Below are 22,719 nucleotides of genomic sequence, written 5' to 3' on the forward strand. Positions count from 1 at the left end.
AGCTTGTTTTTTTGTCATTTTCTTGTTTATTTGTGTCCCTCGTCTGCAAGGGCAGAGCAAGAGGCAGGTGAAGAGAACAGGGCAATGACCATGGTGTGTCTACACTCACTGCTGCCTCTGGACAAGGTGAAGGCCAAGACACACTGCTGCTCCCCAGATGCCCCCTGAAGCTGGAGCAGAGACTCTGTGAGGTCAGCCAGCCTGTCCCACAGCCTTACCCAGGCTTTGGCAAGCTAGGAGCTGACTCAGGCCCTCCTTCCCTGCTTAGGCAGTGGGCAACAGTCCTTTCCTGAAGAATGTGGTTGTTCTTGAGCACTGCTCTCTGATGGTGAGGGGAAGGCTCTGCCCTTCCCTGGGACCACTTTCTTGCACAGCTCTTGGCATGGGAAAAGCTTACAGTGTTGGTCCAGGCTGCCAGAGCATCAGCAAGGGTGATGGATGCTGTCACTGCCTCAAGACCAGCAGGACAGAGAGCACACGGAAGGGTGTGAAGGAAAGCCTCACACCCTGCTGCTCCAGCGGCAGGTGGCCCTCTGCAGTTGGCTGCTCCAGGAGGTCACAGCTGGGAAAGAAAGCAGCAGGTGAGGCTGAAGCTACTCCTCTCCATCACAGCAAGTGCCCAGCCCTCCAGTGTGGACTTACAGCATCGCCTCCTGAACAGAGAAGGAGGTCTGGAGCCAGGCGTCGACGGTGCTGCCGTGAGCCTCGTACAGACGAACCAGCAGAGCACCAGGCCTGTCCTCAGCCTTGGGGGCATGCACACACACCAGTGAGATGGGCACCTCCTCTCCTGCGCCTCGGGGTACAGCCCAGCCACAGCCGTGGCTGACTGCTGCCTGCCCGCCCCCACTTCCTGCCCTGCCTAATGACTGTGCCGCAGTACCCACGTACAGACATGGATCCCACCACAGCCCCTGCCTGGGCAGGCAAAGAGGTGTGCCCACCTGCCCTATCCTTGCCTGGCAGGACACACAAACCAGAGAGATCGCTGTTTCCACCCAGCTGAGCTTGCCTGTCGCCCAACACAAGCAAGCCACAGCCTGAGCCACCTGCCCTCCCTGCCCTGCCCCCGGGACTTGCCTGCTTGACAGCCTCCAGCACGACGGCAGGGGAGCTGACAGAAAAGGCACTCCAGGCCGGGCACTGGGCACAGCTTGCTGGCACCACATGGAGAGGGAAATTCAAGTCGTAGGCACGCTGGATCACACCAGCATCCTGGAAGGAACCTGCCAGACCAGGACTTGTAGAGAGCCTCTACATACACACACAGAGCCAGAGGCATGCTTGTGCCAGGGCTTAGTGGAGCATCCTCCACCCTGCCTGTCCCCACAGGGCATCTACTCACTGTACCCATCGCTCACCCAGGTGAGGCATCACAGCGTAGGTGAACTGGTGGTGTCCAATGTCTGCCGTGGCATCAGGGGACTTGGGTGCTCTCAGCCTAAGGCAGCAACAAGAGGGTGAAGCTGGTGTCTCAGTGGCACCTTCCATCACCCAGCAGAGCACCAGAGCACTGTCACAAGACAGCTGCCTGCCACCACTACCTCAAGGCTGGGCCCTGAGGTGGAAGTTCAGGGCCTGCTGGGTTCTGGCAACAGCAGCCTGAACACAAAAACATGTAAAGGGTGTTTGAGTGTGAAATGTGTGGCTGATGGAGACCAACTGAAACGTGGGATCATGGAGTCATTGTGGTTGGAAAAGACCTTTAACACCACTGAGTCCAACCACTCTCTAACTCTGCCAAGTCTGGTGCTGGGTGCCTGGCAGCAGAGCCCAACCCCACCTGGCCACAGCCTCCCTTCAGGAAGCTGCAGGCAGCAATGAGCTCCGCTCTGAGCCTCCTCTTCTGCAGGCTGCACCCCCCCAGCTCCCTCAGCCTCTCCTCACAGGGCTGTGCTCCAGGCCCCTCCCCAGCCTTGCTGCCCTGCTCCAAACACCTTCCAGCACCTCAACAGCTCTCTGCAATGGAGGAGGCCAGAACTGGACACAGCACTGCAGGGGTGGCCTGAGCAGTGCTGAGAACAGGAGAAGAAGAACCTCCCTTGTCCTGCTGCCCACACTGCTCCTGAGGCAGCCCAGGATGCCATTGGCTCTGCTGCCCACCTGGGCACTCTGCTGCCTCCTCTTCAGCTCCTCTCTCCCAGCACCCCCAGCTTCCTCTCTGCCTGGCTGCTTTCAGCCACTCTGGCTCCAGCCTGTAGTGCTGCTTGGGGTTGTTGTGGCCAAAGTGCAGAACCCTGCCCTTGGCCTTGTTCAATCTCATCCCATTGGCCTCTTCCCACCCATGCAGCCTGTCCTTATGAGTTCTGATCATTTCAGGCCAGGCATTGACTCCCATTTTGCTAGGAAGGAAAGCAACCACTGCAGCTGCAGCCTGTCCCCAGCCCAGCTCACAGCGAGAGGCTGAGGACGTTCCCATGGGCTGATGCTCCGTATTTGCAGTCGTTCAGCAGCGCCACCCCAAAGCCGTGCTCGGAGAGATCCACCCACTTGTGAGCCCACACCTGCAGGAGGGACAACTTCACTACAGGGAACAATGGCTGCCAGACGGTGGCAGGAGCAGCTGTGCCCTGGGGGCTACCAGCCTGTCCTCTCACCTCGAACCGAGCCCAGTCCCAGGAGGTGTTCCAGTGCGTTGGTCGCTGCAGGTGCCCAAACTGGATCTCGTAGGTGGCGTTGGTGCTTCGGACCCGCACGGGGAACTCCACCTTCAGGAATTTGTGAGCTTCCTTCCACTCAACCTAAATCACAGAACCACAGACCATTAGAGGTTGGGAGATCCAGGGATCATAGAGTCTAACCCTCCTGCCAAAACAGGGTCGTGCACACACGAATGCATCCAGGTGGGTTTGGAAAGTCTCCAGAGCAGGAGACTCCACAACCTCTCTGGGCAGCCTGCTCCAGGGCTCTGGGACCCTCACCATAAAGAAGTTTCTCTTCCTGTTGAGGTGAAACCTTCTCTGTTTCAGTTTGTATCCATTGCTCCTTGGCTTACTGCTGAGGACCAGCCAAAAGAGCTTGGACCCCTCCACTTGACACCCACCCCTCAGATATTTGTACACATTGATCAGAGCTCCTCTCGGTCTTCTCCAGACTAAACAGCCCCAGAGCTCTGTCTCTCTCCATAGGCGAGATGCTCAAGTCCCTCAGCCATCCTCATGGCTCTTTGCTGGACTCTTTCCAGCAGGTCCCTGTCTCTCCTCAACTGAGGAGCCCAAAATCAGACAAAGAAAGGGGAATCACCCTCCAGAGCAGGAGACTCCACAAGCTCTCTGGGCAGCCTGCTCCAGGGCTCTGGCACCCTCACTGTAAAGAAGTTTCTCCTCATGTTGAGGTGAAACTTTCTCTGTTCCACTTTGTATCCATTGTTCCTTGGCTTGCTGCTGCTGACCACCAAAAAGAGACTGCCCCCATCCACTTGGCACCCACCCCTCAGATACTTATAAGCATTGATCCCCTCTCGGTCTTCTCAAGACTAAATGTGGTAACAGAAGGACATGGCCACGTCAGGCTGAAAGGCAGAGGCTGTCCTCCTTCCCCAGTGTGCTGCAGCCAGCTCACACCCAGAGCAGGTACACTGAAACCACACCAGAGCCTAAATACAGTGCACTTGTGGGTCTCTCTTCCAGCCTCATCCCTCAGGACTCCCACCCCTAAGGCAGAGGAGGACAGGGAGCAGCAGGCTCCAGCGATGGAAATAGGAAGAGGAATGTAATTCAGGCCTGAGGTTCAGCTCCCCAAAGCCCTGCCTGGGAGGCACAGATGCCTGTGTGGCCAAACCTGGGTCAGGAAGCGGAGGTAGGGGCATGAGGCATCCAGGATGACCTCCTGGGTTAAGCTGCTGCCTTCCCCGACCTGCAGAGAGAAGCTGGCACTGCCCCGCAGGCCTCCAGCCAGGCTGACTTCCAGAGGCTTCAGCAGCCTTCTCACTGGCTTCCTAAAGGGATAAAGACAGAGCTGGTCTCAGCCCAGCAGATCCAGATTCTTGCCTCCCTGGGATTTGGGAGCCTCAAAGTCAAAATCCAAGGGCTGCATTCACTGCTCCTCTACCTGGTTTCCAAGTGATAATCCATCACGTCCCAGGCATCCCAGTACAGGGGAACATCATCAAAGAGTGCAAACTGGTTGGCATAGCAGCCAGCTGGGACTGACTCTCTGCAACAAAGTGAAACAAAAACTCACAGCATCACACAGTTGTTTTGCTTGCAAAATACCCTGATAATCCTTAAGTCCAACCATCAACCCAGCACCACCATGGCCACTAAACCATGCCCCCATGGCCACACGTTTCTTCAACACCTCCAGCCACGGCCACTCCACCACCTCCCTGGGCAGCCCATTCCAATGCCAATCACTCTCTCTGCCAGGAACTCCCTCCTAGCATCCAGCCCAGACCTCCCCTGGCACAACTTGAGCCTGTGTCCCCTTCTCCTGTTGCTGCTTACCTGGCAGAAGAGACCAACCCCACCCGGCTACAGCCTCCCTTCAGGTACTTGTAGACAGCAATGAGGTTTGCCCTGAGCCTCCTCTTCTCCAGGCTGCACACCCCCAGCTTAGTAAATTAGTAAAGGATTTTTTCCCAGTATCCAGCCTAAACCTCTCTGGTGCAAGCTGAGGCCTCATTCTGTCACCTCCTACTAGGGAGGAGACCAATGCCCACCTCACTCCAACCTCCTTTCAGGCAGCTGTAGAGAGAGCAATGAGGTCTCCCCTCAGCCTCTTTTCCTGCAGACTAAGCCACCCCAGTTCCCTCAGACACCCCCCTCATAAAACCTGTTCTCCAGGCCCTTCACCAGTGTAAGAACTGCCAGTGGAGAAGAATGTACAGTGAGAAGACAACTTGAAAGAGCTGAGGAGCCCAGCTCCAGCAACTGGATGACAGATGTACCTCTGGGAGCCCACCAGCTGAAGCGAGGTGAGGTGCCCCATCATGTCCAGGCAGACTGAAATCACCCCGTTTTCCATGGTGATGGAGCCATCCTCCTTGGGGGGGAAGGACAGAAACAGATTGCACAGACCCAGAGCTGCAAGAGCCGAGTGTCCCAGTTGCAACTCTAGCTGCTGCCTGCTGCATTCTCTGGACTGCTCCCAGTCAAGCTGAGGCAGGGGACACTAAGGTGAGGACAACTGCCACTGTGCTTACCTGCTTCCTCACTGTCACAGGCTGAGGGGGCAGCAGTGGCTCCCTCACTAGAGCATAGCCCATGCTGGGGACTGTCACCAGAGCTGGAAAGCAAAGAGGTTCTGGTCCAACATCTTCCCTAGACCTAACCCTAAGCCCCACTGCTCACGTCAGACCTGCCACCTCCTTTCACAGCCTCCTCTTCTTCATCCATAGTTCAGGGACAACTTGAAGAAGTGGGACAGGGTCACAGGGAGCGATTTGACAAGTCACTAAACCCTCCCCAGAGCAGAGAGAGGCAAAGCTGTTCTTTGCCAGCTGCCTCTGCCCCTGGAAGTCGTTGTGATGCCCCAGTTACCCTCGAGTTAGACATACCTAAAGTGTCCCTTCCGTCTGGCCCAGTCCTGCAGATCACCTCAGTGCGTTCCCAGGGCAAAGTGTTCAGCACCAGGCTGCTCTGGGCACTGCCAGCCTGGGGCTGCAGCAGCTCTCTGCACAAGGCCTGCACAGCTTCCTCCTGCAGCCTGGCTCCAGCCCTGCGGATCTCTGAGCAACAAGAAAAGCACCCCTGAGCTCCTGTCTGAGCCTCTGGCACGCCTGTGTAGGCTGCAGCTACTCCCAAGCTACCACCACTGATCATTTTTGTCTGCTTCTGAGGTTTATCTTTATTCATAACTTTGTTAGCATGAGATTGCAAAGAGCTCTGCCAGCTCAGCTGGAAGACTCTGGTGCTATGATAAAGTAAAGCTTCTGCCAGTGCCTGTGGGCAGGCAGAGGCAAACCTTGCCTAGGGTCTCTTGGCATCTCAGCAGCAAGCAGAGAATTCCCTAATTTGGGGTGGATTTGAACCCTTTGGCTAACGATTCCTTGTGGAGTATCTGCTGCTGCAGGTGCTGCCTGCACAGGTTTGAACCACGGCCCCTGGCAGCCCAGCACTGGCACCTCTGCAGCCCCAGCAGGCTGGAACAAATGGAGAAGTGCCCTCCTTGCCAAACTCCCTGCTCACCTGTGTAGTACTGCAGGGCATCCTCGACCACCAGCTGGATACAGCTGCCTGGCAAAACATCATGGAACTGGTTGAGCAGCAATAACCTAAAGCAGAGAAAGCAGGTAGGAAGGAGGGGAGAGCACCAGACCCATTCTGGCTTACTCAACCCTGTCTGCATGATGGACAAACTTCATAACAGTTTCTTCCCTTCCTGCATTGCTTCTGTAGCACCCTTTAAATCTCTTCCTGGGGGCTTTTAAGTCTCTTTCGGGGCTTGTCAACTGCTATTTTAATAAACCACAACCACAGGGAGCAGGAGGTACCTTTTTAACCCTCAGGGCTAATAGATATATTATTACACAAGTTCATACAAGTCAAAAATGGGTGAGGAATAAGCTGAAGTGGGAAGTGAAGCTTCCAGTCAGTGGAGTAGTGAGGTTTGAGAGGCATCTTGCAATGGGAGAATGAAGCAAAGCACTAAAACACTTCCCAGGTGAAGCCTGATCAATTTTATCCCCACAAGAAAGCTGGAGGGCAGGGAGTACTCCTGACAAGGGCTTGTGGTGACAGGACAAGGAGCAATGGCTTTGAGCTGGAAGAGGGCAGACTGAGAGTGGAGATCAGGAAGAAATTCTTTCCAGGGAGGGTGGGGAGACTGTGCCAGTTTGCCCAGGGAGGTTGCAGATGGCCTCTCCCTGGAGGTGTTTAAGGCCATGGGATGGGACTTTGAGCAACGTGGGCTGGTGGGAGGTGTCCCTGGTCATGGCAGGGGGTTGGAACTGGATGATCTTGAGGGTCCCTTCCAACCCAACCCATTCTATGATTCCATCATTTACATCCCAAACTGTTGTGTCTGCCCAATGCTGATTGTGCTCCACAGACCCTCCTGGGGCTGCAGCCACCCCCTAGACCACCACACCACTTGCCTCAAGAGGAGGAGCTGGTGTAGGGTCTGGGAGCAACCTGGTCTAGTGCCCATGGCAGGGAGGTTGGAACTAGATGACCTTTAAGGTCCCTTCCAACCCAAACCCTTCCATGATCCTATGATTTACAGAAGGGGCTGTGTACACACTGAACTGACTCTGAAAAGATCCCTGCACCCTAACTTCTCTGCTGCTCACTCAAGAGGCAGCTCAATCCCAGACAGGTTGTGGTCAGACACCCTTCTGGCTCCAGCTGAACAAGGCTCAGAGATAAGTGACCATCTCTCACCCCAGCCCACCGAGCTGCCCACACCAGCGCTGCCCAAGTGGCCCAGGCTCATTTTGGTGCACTGTTACCAGGGGTTTCTACCCAGGCTCAGGCAGAGACGAGGAGCAGTACCCCAAGAGCAGGCACCTCTCATCCTGAAGTCCCCAGCCTCCCCACCCCAGGTACCACCCAGAGGCCCTCACCTCCACAGGTGCTGCAGCTGGCTGGCAGGATACTGGAAGGCGCTGGCCTGTGCCACGGCCAAGCTGCTCAGCACTTCCACGTCATGCAGGATTCGCTCGCACTCCCGATTCCCCTTCTTGATCTGGTGGCAGAGCAAGGAGGGAAGGAAGCTGGGACTGTTTAGCCTAGAGAAGAGGAGGCTCAGGGGTGACCTCATTGCTGTCTACAACTACCTGAAGGGACACTGTAGCTAGGTGGGGGGTGGCCTCTTCTGCCAGGCAACCAGCAGTAGAACAAAGGGACACAGCCTCAAGTTGTGCCAGGGAAAGTCTAGGCTGGATGTTAGGAGGAAGTTCTTCACAGAGAGAGTGATTGGCACTGGAATGGGCTGCCCAGGGAGGTGGTGGAGGCACCGTCCCTGGAGGTGTTCAAGAAAAGACTGGATGAGGCATTTGGTGCCATGGTCTAGTTGACTGGCTAGGGCTGGGTGCTAGGTTGGACTGGATGATCTTGGAGGTCTGTTCCAACCTGCTTGATTCTATGATTCTATGAAGCTGCTTGGGAGAGTGGTAGCTATCTGGGAGTGGATCTCTCACAGCAGCAGCAGCAGCAAAAGCCCAGCTCCAGCCCAAGAAGTTGGTTCATGAGTTTGCCACTACCAGTGAGTTATTTTCTGTCACTGTACAAACAAACTCCAAGCACAGGACACAGCTTCCCCTGCCTCTGTTCTCACCTTCCTCCCCTTCTTCTGACCCTTCACTCAAGCTCTGCAACTATCTGCTCAAGCAAAGGATGTGGCAGAATTGATCAGGGAGGCCCTGCTGTGTCCACAGGCTTCCTCCTCATCCTTTGAAAGAAGTTTGCCAGTTCTGGAGTCCTGGCTACAAAGTGACTCCCACTGTGGAGACCTAAAGGGCACTGTCTAAAGCCTGGAGCTGCCTGAGCAATAGCAAAGAGAACTGAGAGTGGTCACCTTCCCCGGGTGGGGAGAGGGCAGGAGGACCAGTTCCCACTCCATGCATGCAGTCACCTGTGCCTGGGTTGTGTAGGTGCCATTGTGCAGCTCCAGGAAGAGCTCTCCAACCCAGGTGCACAGCTGTGATGACTCCTGCTCCAGGACAGAAAAGAGCTGGTCAGGAGTGGAGATCTGTACCCTGTGGGACAGCCAACAGAGACAGTGATGAGCCAGGAGCTGTGACAGTATTTTCCAGTATCTAAAGGGGACCTACAGGGAGGCTGGGGAGGGACTATTGACAAGGTCTTGTAATGACAGACAAGGGGGAATGGGTCTGAACTGGCAGAGGGGAGATTCAAACTGGATATTAGGAGGAAGTTCTTTGCAGTGAGGGTGGTGAGACACTGGCACAGGCTGCTCAGGGAGGTTGTGGAGCACAGAATCACCCAATGTAATCACATTGGGTGATTCAGTGCTGCACGACCTCCCTGGAAGTGTTCAAGGCTAGGTTAGATGAGGCCTTGAGCAACCTGTTCTAGTGGGAGGTGTCCCTGCCTATGCCAGGCAGGTGGAACTGGATAATCCTTGAGGTCCCTTCCAATCTAAACCATTCTATGCCACAATCTAGTGGGACATCTCAACCAGAAAGCTGGCAGCACCACTGCCAAGGCCCTGGAAAATCCAACCTGACCACATACAAGCATTCCCCTCAGCTTCCTCCTGCCCCTCTCCCTCTCCACACTGCTCTGGCTGCCTGCCACCAAGATCTGGACATTCCCCAGGCAGGGACTGACTGCCAGGCACTGCTGCTGCACTGGACACTCACCCCACCAAAGAGCTCACAAGCAGTCCAAGGGTAAGGCCACGCTCTCTTCATGATGGCCAGACTCTAATTTCCCAGACCATCCCTCCTAGCCCACTTCTCACACCACTTGCTCTCTGGTCTCCTTCACACAGCCTTTCTTTTGGCACTGCCAGAGGCCAGGCCTGGCTCAAAACAAGTGCTCCTGCAAGGAGAGAGGAAGGGTTCTCCTCTCACCTTGGCAACCCATCTGTGTCATTCATTCTCTTCATCCTGTCCAGCATCTTCTGTGTGGGACCCCCTCCTCCATCTCCAAAGCCAAAGAGGAAAGCACTGTGATTCACTCGTCCTTTGTCCTTGTTGTTCTTCACTGTTTTCAGCACCTGGAAGAGTTTTTGGACAGCTGCAATCCCCTGGTGCCCAGCCCCAGCTCTGACAGCAACACACATGTAAACCAGGCCAGCCTTTAGGGTGCAAAACCCAGCCCTGCCCCTCTTCCCCAGCTCAAAGTGCCAAAATCAGGCACAGACACACCTCTGAAGTGGGCAACTGAGTGCCAGGCACCCAAACAGCCTTCACCCAGTTATCCTTCTCCCCTCCCAGGCAAGATTCCCTCTCCTAGGAGGCTCAGATCCAGCCCGAGGGGCTGGCATGGCACTTTATGTGCAGGTCTGGCAACCTGACAACCTGACTCACCTCCTCCACTCGTCCCTGCATCCCATAGGAGTCACCAGGAGGAAAATGGGTGAGGACTCGGGAACCATCAATGCCTTCCCAGAAGAAGGTGTGATGCTGGAGGGGAGCCAAAGGCAAGCACAGTGACTCCCATGGGCCCCTATACCACACAGTGCCAAAAGGCTAAAGCACAGCCCCATTGCCCCCAGGAGCTCCCAAAAGGATGTTCCTGGTCATCCTGGTACCAGGAAGGGGTCAATTCGTGCTTCCTCAGTGTTCTAAGGCTCCCAAGCTCATCTCCTGCACAAGTGTCTGTGTGGAGGGCACACCTGAGCACAGAACTCACACACTGAAGCCCAAGCTTCTGTGCAACTCATGTCCCACACACAAAGCCCAGCACCTCTGTCACCAGGGAGGTGCACAAGGGACAGGTACTTCAGAGCTCCTCTGGATTCAAACTGGGCTTTCACTTTGACTCCACAGGGCTGCAGGATGCCCCAAGAGATTAGTGTGAGGAGACAGTTGTGCAAGGGCAGGGAATGCCACAAGGGCAGGGGATGGCAGAGGAGAGCCTGGGTTTGCACTCTGTTCAGACCTACACGCTTGTTACAGCTTCCTCTCTGGAAGCAGTAGGAATCTGTAGGTCAGGGCCCAGCTGGCATCTCTAACCATGTCCCTTAAAGCCTGACAGGACATTGCCACCACATAAACTGCTGGCTTCTGGAAGAAGACCTTGTGCCAGCTGAACCAAACCAGTGTGCCCAGCCCTGCAGACCGACTCCAGCAACTGCAAGTCCATCCCCTGGGAAGTGCAGCTCACCGGGAAGGAGTTGACCAGGTTCCAGCTGAGCTTCTGTGTCAGGAACCGCCTGATCCCACAGCCACGCATCAGCTGGGGCAGCTGGGCTGAGTATCCAAACGTGTCTGGCAGCCAAAACTGGGAGCAGAGACGACAGCAGCAGACAGGCACACACATGAGCCTGAGCTTGGGGAAGGCTTCTTGGCAGTCAGGCTCTCAGGCCTTCTTGCAAAGAGCACAGACATGCTAGACAAGGAGTAACTTGAGGCACCTGCCAGGGAGCTACGAGCAGCATTAGCAAGGACTGGGCTTGTGCTAACTGCCATGGTACAAAGGGGAGCAGACAACTCCTCATGGCTTCAGCTGCAAAGAGCAGGCCGGTGTGGGGCAGCTGAACCAGAAGGAAAACCTCAGAGAGAGCAAGAGGCAGGAGATGGTGTGCAAGGAGGTGTGCTGGGGCAGTACCTCGGAGCAGGTGTGGCCAAACTGCTGCTGGAAGAAGCGCTGCCCCTGCAGGAACTGCCGCACCATGGACTCCCCGCTGGGCAGGTTGCCGTCCTTGGGGAGGAGAAAAAGCAGAGGGAGAGAAGAGGAGGTCTGGTGAGCAGCCCATTCCCACCCACTGTCATCCTGACTTGCAGAGCACATTGCTCAGCCAGTGCATGGACTCCTGAGGAACAGGACCTCTTGGGAGAGGGGCAGTATTTCTGCAAGGCTGGGCACTGCAGGCAGCTGCTGTTCCCTGGGCCCAGCAGCCACCACCAACCAGACCACCTCAGTAAAGGCTCTGCTCTGCCCACTCAGTGTCAGGAGTGGGCCCAGAGGGATGGTGCAGAGAGGGAGCAATGAGCCAGGCTCATCAAGCTTGTCGTGATAGGCTTGGAGGCGCAAAAATAGGCTTATCTGTGTCCTGCCTTGCCCAGACATGTTTCTTCTGCTCTCCCTCCTCCTGCTATGGGGAGAAACAACTGCAGGAAAGAGGACAAAGAACCTGGAGCCACTGAGTCTACGGACTGTGGCTTGTCCAGCCATGTTCCTCTGCTCTCCTTCTGTGCTGGGGGAAGCAACACAGGAAAGGAAAATGGAAGCCCTGGCTTCAGCTAGTACGGTCAAGCTTGGCAAAGTGCCATTCTGAGTGGCTAATCTGTGTCCAAAGGCCCACTCATCTCAGGCTGTATTGATACAAAGGGATGAGCAGGTAGCACTGTGTGCTGCTGCTGCTGCCTTATTGCATCCTGAACTGCCTGGAAACTCCACTGCCTCAAGATTATCAGGAACAGGCTCTAAATGCCTGCAGAGCCAGCCTGACATTGTGCCAAGACTGCACATGGCATTGCAGCCTGACTGCCCCTCTGCAAGGCTTCTGCTGTGTGCTAGTTTGAGCCTAGCTGGGATATTTTAGTGAGAATTAGATTATAGGCAGTGAAAAGGAAACAATGGTGTGTGCTAAACATCCAAACCCCGCATTTCAAACCTTGTGGCTAAGTTTTCTGCCGAGATTTAATGTTACTAAACAAGAGGACACAGTTTCAAGTTGTGCCAGCGGAGGTCTAGGCTGGATGTTAGGAGGAAGTTGTTAGCAGAATGATTGGCATTGGAATGGGCTGCCCAGGGAGGTGATGGAGTTGCCATCCCTGGAGGCGTTGAAGCAAAGCCTGGATCAGGCACTTAGTGCCATGGTGTAGTTGACTGGACAGGGCTGGGTGCTAGGTTGGACTGGATAAGCCTGAAGGTCCCTCCCAACCTGGTTGATTCTATGATTCTAAACTGTTTGTATTTATTAACAGTCTTCACCTGGATATCAAAATGAGTACAGATGATTGATTTTGCATAACTTGTACCAAGGCTCCTCACCATTTCCACCCAGGTGCCTCCAACAGGAACGAACTGCCCCTTGGCCACGAAGTCCTGAATCCGCGCGTAGAGCCCGGGGTACCAGCTGCGCACCCACTCCAGCTGCTGTGCCTGCAGGAGAGCAGCCTCAGCTCCCAGCCACATCCTCCCACACCCACGTCCCTCCCCTCTGCCGCTGCACTAAAGGGCAACCAAGCTGGTGAAGGGTCTGAGGAACAGGGCTGGTGAGGAGTGGTTGAGGCAACTGGGGTTGGTCAGCCTAGGAAAAAGAAGGCTGAAGGGAGACCTCATTGCTCTCTACAGCTCACTTGAAGGAGACTGGAGGCAGGTAGAATCATAGAATCAACCAGGTTGGAAGAGACCTCCAAGATCATCCAGGCCAACCTAGCACCCAGCCCTAGCCAGTCAAATAGGAGTTGGTCTCTTCTCCCTAGTATCAGGTGATAGAACAAGAGGAAACAGCCTGAAATTGTGCCAGAGGAGGTTCAAGTTAGAGATTAGAAGAAACCTTTTCTGGGGGAGGTCTAGGCTGGATGTTAGGAGGAAGTTCTTCACAGGGAGAGTGATTTGCCATTGGAATGGGCTGCCCAGGGAGGTGGTGGAGTCACCATCCCTGGAGGTGTTCAAGAAAAGGCTGGGTGTGGCACTTAGTGCCATGGTCTGGCTGACTGGCAAGGGCTGGGTGTAGGTTGGACTGGCTGAGCTTGGAGGTCTCTTCCAACCTGCTTGATTCTATGATTCTATGAAAGAGTTCTCAAACATTTGAACAGGTTGCCCAGGCAGGTGGTGGAGCTACCACCTCTGGAGATGTTCAAAAATCATGTGGACATGGCATTCTGGGACATGGTTTAATGGCGTTAGGTCAACAGTTAGACTTGGTGAGATCTCAGAGGACTTTTCCAACTGGAACAGTCCTATGCTTCTATGGTCACCCTGCCTCATTCCTGGAGAAGCAACGTGCTGCAGGTAGAAGAGCTCTGCAGAAGGAGATCACTCACCTGGGAGCAGGCAAAGATGAGCTCTGGGTTGCACTCCATCAGGCCCAGCACCGTGGCCCAGCTCCGTGCACACTTTCGGATGGTCTCCTCATATGGCCACAGCCAGGCTGCAGGGACAGACAGGTGACCCCACCCTGCTTACCACCTGGCACAAACTCCTTTGGGAATGGGTCTGTGCTGCCCTTCAGGGATCCTCCAGGGACAACACTCATGTAAAATGCTGTCCTCTGGACAAGTGTGTGACAATGATACAGCCTGGGGCCTCCACTTCTCACTATAGCCTCTGAGGAGACTGAAACTCCTCCAAGGACTGGAAATCGAGGAGTGAAGACCAAGGCAGCAGTCTCTCATTCACCCCTCAGCACCAGCCCCATCAGTGTACCAAAAGGCACAGCCAGGCAGACTGTATCCCTGCCTCAGTGATAAACCAGCTGAGTGGCAGCACCTCTGTGTCTCTTTCCCTTCCCTGGGGGCACAGAGCCCAATGGCAGCCAGCTTTGCCCTCAGGAGCACAGGCAGGCCTGCAGGCCAGCAGAGAGGGAGGGCTGTGCTGCTCTCACCAGAGTCGATGTGGCAGTGCCCCAGGGCATGGACGGTGTGCTGGCTCTCGCCGTTCCTCTGGCCGAAGACGGCGGCAGCCAGGCCGCGGGCAGCAGGGAAGGTGCTGGGGTCTGCCACGTCACACACGTTGACCATCTGGTTGGCAGTGTACAGTGCCTGGAAACTCCTCTGGCTTTCCTCCCCGAGGAGCTGGGGGTGGGAGCGGTAACAGCTTGACTTGGAGCTCAGCACATCATCTGGCACAGAGCGGCTCTCTGTACCCAGCAGGATGGCCTCTGCCTCTGGGAGAAGCTGCTACCTCCTTCCAACACCTGACTCTATAGGTAAGCAGTGTCCCTGCTTCACAGGCACAGCCTTATGGCTTTGCTCACGTGCTTCCTAAAGCACCCACCCCAGGAGGCTCTGGTCTAACAGATCCTGCCTTGGAGCAGAAAGCAGATGAAGAAACCACCTGTGGCTTCTCCCTGCACAGCTTTCTCCTATTCTAGACAATGTCAGTTGAACTAAAGCAGCAGGAGCAAACCTTTGCTCCTCCAGGGCCTGCTGGTGGGAGGAGACAGGTCATGGGACAGCAGGAGGAGAAGAGAAAATGGAGTTGCGGAAGGAGGTGCAAAGGGCAAAGAGAAGTAAAACTGCTCACAGACCCGGGCCATGTCCAGCAGTACTTCCAGATCCACCAGCAGTTCGTAGACATCTCTGTTGAAGACCACCAGCTCAGCCTTGCTCAGGGTGAACCTCCTGTCAGGGTCTGGAGGAGCGATCATACTGCCCTTGCCAGCCCCAAAGAGACCATTGCAGGCCAGCTCCACGTACAGGGTCAGACTGGAGAGCAAAGAGAAACCATCAACGAGGTAGGGCAGTCTATTCCCCAGCCTGTGGTGTGACCAGCCTGACCTAACAACAGGGCCCCTGAACACCAGGACACATACAAGGATGTTTCAGCTCAGCCTCTTGGCTTCAAACTTCACCAAGCTCTCTCTCAGTGGTGGGAGGATCCAACCAAGCTGACCACCCACCTGTGGGGCTCTGACTTTTTCAGGGTCCTTGTCAGGATATAACTGTTTTTCTCTCCTTCCTTGGTCAAACCCTGCAGGAGAAGACAGCATGTTTAGTGTGTGTGTCTTCAGTCGTCTGTGACAAAGGGCTGGATGGGCAGGACAAAGCACATCCCACTGGATGAGGGGGCCTGGTCCCACATCTTGCAGGAACAACCAGCAAACTCTGCAGACACCACTATAAAGCAGGAACAGGGCTGCAAAAAGTCACCTGGGCCATTCCATCACCCCAAAACAGGACTGAAACTGGCAGGTGTGACAAGAACCTGTCCCACAGTTCTTGACAGCAGTGGAGATGCACATCTCAGACCCAGCACTTCCTTATCCTTCCTTCCAAGGCAGATCTGCTAATGCCTAAGGCAGGGATCTGTAGTAGCTACAGGTTTGCAGACCAGAATTTTAACTCTGTCCCCAGGCCCTTGGTGGTCTGACAGCACAACACAGAAAGCACAAGAACAGTTCCTTCTCTCCCACTCCACACACCACACTCTGCCCTTCTCCACACAAGCAGTTTCTCCTGTGTTTAAAGACAAGTCTGCTGTTGCCTCAGAGAGTAGCACTTGAGGCTACAGAACTCTACCAGCTCTTGGGACCAACAGGAGAGAACCAAGAACATTTGGAGGTGTGGACAGGAAGGAAAGCAGGAGACTGTCACAGAATCATACAACACAGGACACGATTCTCTCATAGTTTGCTCTTTTCCTTCATGACCTTCATGTCTACAACTCCAAATGTTCTTGGTTCTCTCCTGCTGGTCCCCACGTTATTCTACATGCCCCAACACGCGTAGGCATTCCTGTGAAGAGGAAGGCATGGGGTTCCTCTGCTGCCCCACTGCAGAGGGAGGCAGCAGAGCAGCTGACACATCTCCTCCCTTACCTGGATAGGCTGGGCATCTCGCCACACCATGCCCTCCCCATCGCTCTCCCAGACGAAGTGCACTTCCCGCCCTGCCCACTCCGGGGGGATGCTCAGCTCCACTTTAAACCAGCAAGTCTGCCACCTAGAAGAGAGCAGACAGCAACCTCAGCCCACCCCGAAATCTTCTCCCACGGAAAGCCACACTTCCTCCAAGCCTCCACGGAAAAAGCAGAGTGAGGGTACAACAAGAGGTAGATGGGGTTTAGATGTAGTGACGCTGCCTGTCCACACAAACCTGCCTTCATCTCTGCCCCCAGACATGGTGGCACCTGGAGGCGGCCTCCAGCATGGCTGGCTGTGACATGCCCTTTTCATAGAATCAAGCAGGTTGGAAGAGACCTCCAAGATCATCCAGTCCAACCTATCCCCCAGCTCTTGCCAGTCAACTAGACCATGGCACTAAGTGCCTCATACAGGCTTTTCTTGAACACCTCCAGAGACAGTGACTCCACCACCTCCCTGGGCAGCCCATTCCAATGCCAATCACTCTCTCTGCCAACAGCTACCTCCTAACATCCAGCCTATACTTTCCCCAGCACAATTTGAGACTGTGCCATTTAAACACTCTGGGCTTTCCTTTAGCTGCTGTCCTGCCTGGTCACTCTTAGACTGAGAGAAACTTCCAACTTGCAGCACCCACAGTCCCTGGTGAGGGTGAGAGATGAGACAGCCAGCTCACAGCCAAGCTGAGTGGGATGACAAACTCTTACAAGGACTGGGAAACTGCTCCTCCACCCTCTACAGCAACCCAGAAGGCAGTGAGTCCAGGAGGTACTAGGAACTGACTGATGCCTAGGACAGGGCAATTTATCAATATGCCTGGAGCTGTGACCCTTCTTAGCATGTCTCTTACACCTCAGGCAGGCTGCAGGAGGCACGTCAGCCTCAGTGGGAGCAGATGCCCAGAAGGCAGCACACAAACCTCCTCAGCCAAGCCTCTCCTATGAGCCCACAGACACAGCCAGCAGCACCATGGCCCTGAGCACCGATGCTTAAAAAAACAGATCAACAACCACCAACCCAAAACATTCTTCTCCCAGGCCTGACAAAGCAGAAGTAAGCATCAGGGTCATGAGCACAACTACAATGAGGAGCTCCCTGCAGAAAGGATCGCAGGATCACAGACTTTCTTAGATTGGAAAAGCCCTTCAAGCCCCTCGAGTCCAAGCATTAGTTTCACACTGACAAGTCCTTGACTAAACCAAATCCCTCAGCACAACATCCCATCACTGTGAATCACTATGGTTGGAAAGGAAAGGACCACCAGGATCATCCAGTCCAACCTTCATCCCAGCATCCTTCATCACTAGACCATAGCCACAAGTGCCACATCCACTCTCCTTTTAAACGCCTCCAGGGATGATGACTCCACCACCTCCTTGGGCAGCCTGTTCCAGTGCCTGACCACCTGCTCAGGAAAGAACTTCCTCCCAACATCCAACCTAAACCTCCCCTGATGCAACTTGAGGCCATTTCCTCTCGTCCTATCATTAGCAATCCAGCAGAAGAGACCAGCTCCAGCCTCACCACAACCTCCTTTCAGGTAGTTGCAGAGGGCAATAAGGTCCCCTCTCAGCCTTCCCTTCTACAGACTAAACAACCCCAGCTCCCTCAGCTGCTCCTTATAGGCCATGTTTGCCAGACCTCTCCCCAGCCTCGTCGCCCACTCCAGCACCTCAGTGTCCCTCCTGTACTGTGGTGACCAAAACTGGACACAGTATTCAAGGTGTGGTCTCACGAGTGCTGAGATGGATAAACCAGGCTTGAAACAGAGCTCTCCTTGGCAACAGACACATCTTGGCCTGTTTCCTTGCCAAACATCCCTAAGAGCTCCTGGGCAGACACCTACCTAAAGCACAGGGCAGGGAAGAGGGCGATGACCACAGCTCTTCACCACCAAAAGCTGGTGAGGATTTACACGCACAGGTTAGCTCTTGAGACACAAGCTCCATGCCCACCGAGGTCACACAATCACAGAAACATTCAGGGTGGATAAAGACCCTCAGGATCACCAAGTCCAGTGGAGAACCCTACCCGATAAGGGTCACCCCAGACCATATCCCAAAGGGCACCACGGGAGCCTGGTACTCACGTGGGCCCGAAGGAGTCTCCCACTTGGGCAGGTCGGAATTCCTGCCGGACAGCTTCATCGTACGGGATGCGCCGTGGGGTCTGGAAGCAGGAGAGTGACGCCAGTGGACAGCGGTCCCCGAAAAGCCTGTGGGTGGGGTGGAGATGCCCAGGAGATGATTAATAAGGCGAGAACCGTGGGGACCGGCCTGAGGGGTGCGGATAGGACCAGGGCCGGGTGTAGGGCTCCCCCCCGCCGCCAGCATTCACTGCACATCAATCCCTTACTTGCCCCGCTCCAGGGCTCTGCTGGGGGCGCCAGCAGCATCCCCACCAAGGAGGGCTGGGGGCAGCCGTGCCAGCAGCACCGCTCGGCGCAGATCCAGGCTGGCCGAAGGGATGTGTGCTTTGCTCAGCGAACCTCCCCCCCGAGCCCGGCAGCGACCCGCGGGGAGCGGCTTCCCCTCGCGGGGTCGGCGGCGGAACCGGACCCAGGCTGAACGGGCCCGGGAGCCGCCGGCCCCAGCCCCGCCTGCTGCCGGCACCGCGCCGGGGGGCACCGGGGGAGGCAAGGGAAGTCCAGCCCCGTCGCCTACCTGCCCCGCAGGTTGCAGTCGGTGAAGTAAGTGTCGGAAAGGAACTTCTCGACCCGCTCCAGCGCCGTGCGCCGGTGCTTGAGGGCGGCCATGAGGGCGGCGCAGGCGCGGCCAGGCCCGCCCGGACCGGGCATGCGCAGGGCGGGAGCGGCGCTGCTCCGGTCCCGGCCGAGCTCCGGGTCCTGGCTGCGGTGCTGCCTCCAGCGCTCAGCTGCTAGGCGGGCACCGGCTCTGACCGGGGGCAGAGACCGAGCGTTCCCCGGGTGCCTTGCCCGAGCCCCGAGGAACGTCCCCGTTCGCTCCTTCCTCCCGTTACCTGCCTCGCAGCTTCAGGAGGAGAAGGACCGATTATTGCCTTCGGCGCCGCAAAATGCTGCCTGCTGGAGGCAGCTCCTGCCAGAACACGAACAGAGGCCCGAGTCTCATCTCTGTCCCTCAGACACAGCAAGGCTGCTCCCTTCTTGCCCTCCCTGTCCCTCAGAAGCCTCCCAAAACCTCGCTGCAGGCGGCTGAGGAAGGAGGTGTCTGTCCACAGCCATGAGCTCTGGGACTTCAATGGAAACCCTGCACCTCAGCAGAGTCAGCTCCAGCTAAGCTCACACCACTTCCCTCAAAGTGAAGGTCCTTTGGAGCTGGGAAAAAAAAATATCCAGCAGGAATATTTAGGAAATGTAAACGACAGATTATTTATATACACCTCATAGAAGCACAGAATCAGGCAGGGTTGGAAGGGACCACAAGGATCAGGCAGTTCCAACTCCCCTGCCATGCCCAGGGACACCCTACCCTAGAGCAGCCTGACCACAGCCTCAGCCAGCCTGGCCTCAAACACCTCCAGCCATGGGGCCTCAACCACCTCCCTGGGCAACCCATTCCAGCCTCTCACCACTCCTGCTCAACAGCTTCCTCTTCAGGTCCATGCTGAACCTACCCACCCCTCCAGCTTTGCTCCATTCCCCCTAGTCCTGTCACTACCTGATAGCCTAAATCACCTTGGACGAGTGCACCAACCACACACACTACTGCCTCTCCTTTTTCCTCTCAGATTGTGAAGTCAACCACAGAATCAGTCAGGGTTGGAAGAGACCACAAAGATCAGCCAGTTCCAACTCCTCTGCCATGGGCAGGGACACCCTACCCTACATCAGGCTGGCCACAGCCTCATTCAGCCTGGCCTTAAAACACCTCCAGCCATGGAGCCCCAACCACCTCCCTGGGCAACCTATTCCAGCCTCTCACCACTCTCATACTCAACAACTTCCTCCTCACCTCTGGGCTGACTCTCCCCACCTCCAGCTTTGCTCCACTCCCCCTAGACCTGACATCCTAAAACCACCTCAGGCGAGCGCACCACCAACCACACACACTGCTCCCTCTGCTTTTTCCTCTGAGATGGTGAGGTCAATCCCATCAGATAGTCCACGTGGGGCTCCCCTCCACCTTGCTTCCCACCCCTTCCCCACTCCCAAAGTACTGCCTGCCGCAGGCTGCTTCTCAGCCCAGGGGGTGGTGGTGAGCCAAGCGTCTTCCTCCTCCAGTTAAGAACAAAGACATTATTTTTATTTACAAAAAAAAGAAGAAGGAAAAAAAGTTTCCACACAAAAAGCACTACAATGATAACTCCCTTTGGTAAAAAGTGTAATAAATGTCTCCATCGGTCTGTCTGGTCAGGACTAACTCTGAAGCCACCTGGTACTATGGTACACAAGAAGCTAGTACAGTTATGCTAGCACATCAAGCATACTTCCTTTAATAAAAACAAACAAAACCCAAAAGAAAACCAAACAAAACAAAAAAGAAAGAGGAGAAAAAAAAATAAATGGACAATTTGTACATTTATTTACAAAAAAAAAAAAAAAAAAGGAGAGAGAAAAAACAAAACAAAAAGAGAGGAGGAGGGGGAAGGGGGGGAAAAGATGTTAAAATTGTGTTGTTCTTTGCCCTGTGTGTGTGTAGTACATCCACGTGTGTGAAAAGCTGGTGCATGGCACTAGGAGAGACTAGTAAACAAGCAGGTACCCAAAAACAAAACCAACCAACCCAAACCAAACAAACCAAACCCAGAAAATAAAATAATTAAAAAGAGAGAAAAAAACCCAAAACTAAAATAAACCCAAAACAGTTCCACTGGCACTAGAAAGGACAGACCGATCTGCACGGGGTGAGTCCAGCCTGGGGAGGGAGGAGAGGAGGAGACTCCGTCTGGTCTGCCGCAGGCACCTGGGGGAATCTGGGGACACATCCAAGCGGTCCGGCTGGTGGAGAGCCTCCGGTTCTCTTCCCTCGCTGCCCCGGGGCCTGAGGGCAAGTCAAAGCCTCACCACTGCTGGTGTGTACGAGCTCGGTGTGTTTCTCTGGGATGGCTCAGTTCAGAGAAGGGCCCTTCCTGCCCTCCTGGCCTCCGGTCGAGGGGCTGCTGGCGGAGAGCCGCGTCCCTCCGGGGCCGTGGGGGTGAGGGGGTCCCGCTGGTGACAGGTTGTACCCAGCCACGCACTAGTCAAGTGGCCATGTTACGGAGACACACAGTGAGGGGAGGAGAAAGGCTTCTTCCTCCTGTCCTTGATGCACGCACACACACACACAGACGTCTCCTGGGCGCTGGCCTCGCCCCGCGGGAGCCTTAGGGTGCCTTGAACATGGAGCCGTATTTGACGCGGTACTTGTTGATGCTGACAAAGTGCAGGGTCTCTGTGTCACAGGTGGTGGTGCAGGGCACCAAGCCCTCCAGCCCTTCGCCCATGAGCCACTTGCTCGTCTCGGCTGCCATTTCGCGGGGCACGTGCTCCTTGGTCCATTTGTCCACCCAGGCCTGGAAGCGCTGGTGCAGTCGCTTGCTCACCCGTTCGTGGGACTGCAGAAAGAGGGAGGAGGTGTTAGAGGCAAAAGGCAGCTCTGGCCCCGAGGCTGCAGTGTGGAACAAAGTCCTGGCTGCTGGCTGACAGGGCCAAGGACATCAGCAGCCAGAGGGAGTTTGCGAGGCAAGACACCGCCAGTGACAGAGGAAAAGCTCCAACAAAGGACCCCAGTTCTCCATTCCGAGGTGGGCACAGTGGCCTAAAGGAGCTCAGGGGTCACAGAATGGTTTAGGTTGGAAGGGACCCCAGTTCTCCATTCCGAGGTGGGCACAGTGGCCTAAAGGAGCTCAGGGGTCACAGAATGGTTTAGGTTGGAAGGGACCCCAGTTCTCCATTCCGAGGTGGGCACAGTGGCCTAAAGGAGCTCAGGGATCACAGAATGGTTTAGGTTGGAAGGGACCCCAGTTCTCCATTCCGAGGTGGGCACAGTGGCCTAAAGGAGCTCAGGGGTCATAGAATGGTTTAGGTTGGAAGGGACCTCAAAGATCATCCAGTTCCAACCCCCCCTGCCATAGGCAGGACCCCTCCCACTAGAACAGGTCACTCAAGGCCTCACCCAAGCCGGCCTTGAACACCTCCAGGGAGGGAGCAGCCACAGCCTCCCCTCCCTGGGCAACCAAGAGTTTTTTTTGTCTTTGTTAAATACAGCAGCTCCCAGGCTGGAGACACCCTGTGGGAGCCCAAGAGCTGCACACTCAGCATCGTGTCCCTCCTGATTGCCCAAAGTGTGCTGCTGCCTCCTCAAGCAGCCAAAAGCTAATGCAGACCCTGACCTGGGCAAGCCCTACTCTTCCCCAGCCCTCAGGGTCTGCCTTTAGCCCCCATGCCATGGAAGGTCACAGTCCCAGCAGAGGGCAAGTTACAAATATTGAGGGAGCCAAATGGTACAGGAAAGAACTGCATCAGGTCTAAAAGGTGTGAGAATTGCTGGCTTAGGAGAAACATCAGGAGAGGAAAGCCTGCAGGCATCTGGGAGTAATCAAATCCAGGGCAGATGGTTTACAGCCATGTCTGAAACCAGCAAATCTAACTAAGCCCCCAGATTAAAATTTAGGCATTCTACTCTTTGTTTTGTTCTCCTCCAAAAAGGCTTC

At 55.3% G+C, this 22,719-nt stretch overlaps 2 protein-coding genes across 8 annotated transcripts in view; both read right to left on the reverse strand.

Moving 5' to 3' along the window:
- Positions 1-3: 3 nt before the first annotated feature.
- MAN2C1 (mannosidase alpha class 2C member 1) lies at positions 4-18,862 on the reverse strand. Of its 6 annotated transcripts, none has more exons than XM_064157293.1 (26): positions 18,771-18,862; positions 18,197-18,322; positions 16,063-16,186; positions 15,145-15,215; positions 14,773-14,950; positions 14,128-14,317; positions 13,568-13,674; positions 12,570-12,680; positions 11,181-11,273; positions 10,737-10,853; positions 9,938-10,033; positions 9,479-9,624; positions 8,515-8,638; positions 7,505-7,626; positions 6,129-6,214; positions 5,498-5,668; positions 5,144-5,226; positions 4,889-4,983; positions 4,051-4,155; positions 3,781-3,937; positions 2,598-2,741; positions 2,395-2,504; positions 1,362-1,441; positions 1,081-1,226; positions 643-746; positions 4-562 (listed from the first exon to the last, which is right to left on the reverse strand). In XM_064157293.1, the coding sequence occupies exons 1-26, from the start codon at positions 18,860-18,862 to the stop codon at positions 445-447; spliced, it is 3,096 nt and encodes a 1,031-aa protein (XP_064013363.1). In that variant the 3' UTR covers positions 4-444. The 6 variants fall into 6 exon arrangements, with proteins under 6 accessions (XP_064013363.1, XP_064013362.1, XP_064013365.1 ...); XM_064157292.1 differs by having other exon boundaries at positions 2,395-2,519; XM_064157295.1 differs by lacking the exon at positions 643-746 and having other exon boundaries at positions 1,081-1,215; positions 2,395-2,519.
- Positions 18,863-20,308: 1,446 nt separating this feature from the next.
- Positions 20,309-22,719, reverse strand: part of SIN3A (SIN3 transcription regulator family member A) — a 49,119-nt gene continuing 46,708 nt past the window's right edge. For both annotated transcript variants that reach the window (XM_064157287.1, XM_064157288.1), the window contains exon 21: positions 20,309-21,621. In XM_064157287.1, the coding sequence (XP_064013357.1) occupies positions 21,391-21,621 (231 nt within the window). In that variant the 3' untranslated portion in view covers positions 20,309-21,390. The remainder of the gene's footprint in view (positions 21,622-22,719) is intronic.

This window comes from Pogoniulus pusillus, chromosome 17, assembly GCF_015220805.1.
Source record: "Pogoniulus pusillus isolate bPogPus1 chromosome 17, bPogPus1.pri, whole genome shotgun sequence".
In the NCBI taxonomy this organism is placed as follows: Eukaryota; Metazoa; Chordata; class Aves; order Piciformes; family Lybiidae; genus Pogoniulus; species Pogoniulus pusillus.

Excerpts from the sequence above, each read along its gene's own strand:
- MAN2C1 (XM_064157292.1), bottom strand. The coding sequence starts at position 18,862 with ATGGCCGCCCTCAAGCACCGGCGCACGGCGCTGGAGCGGGTCGAGAAG. Across the intron at positions 1,227-1,361 it reads CGCTGTGATGCCTCACCTGG|GTTCCTTCCAGGATGCTGGT; the intron begins GTGAGCGATGGG and ends CTGGTCTGGCAG. Across the intron at positions 747-1,080 it reads TGCTGGAGGCTGTCAAGCAG|GCTGAGGACAGGCCTGGTGC; the intron begins GCAAGTCCCGGG and ends CATGCCCCCAAG.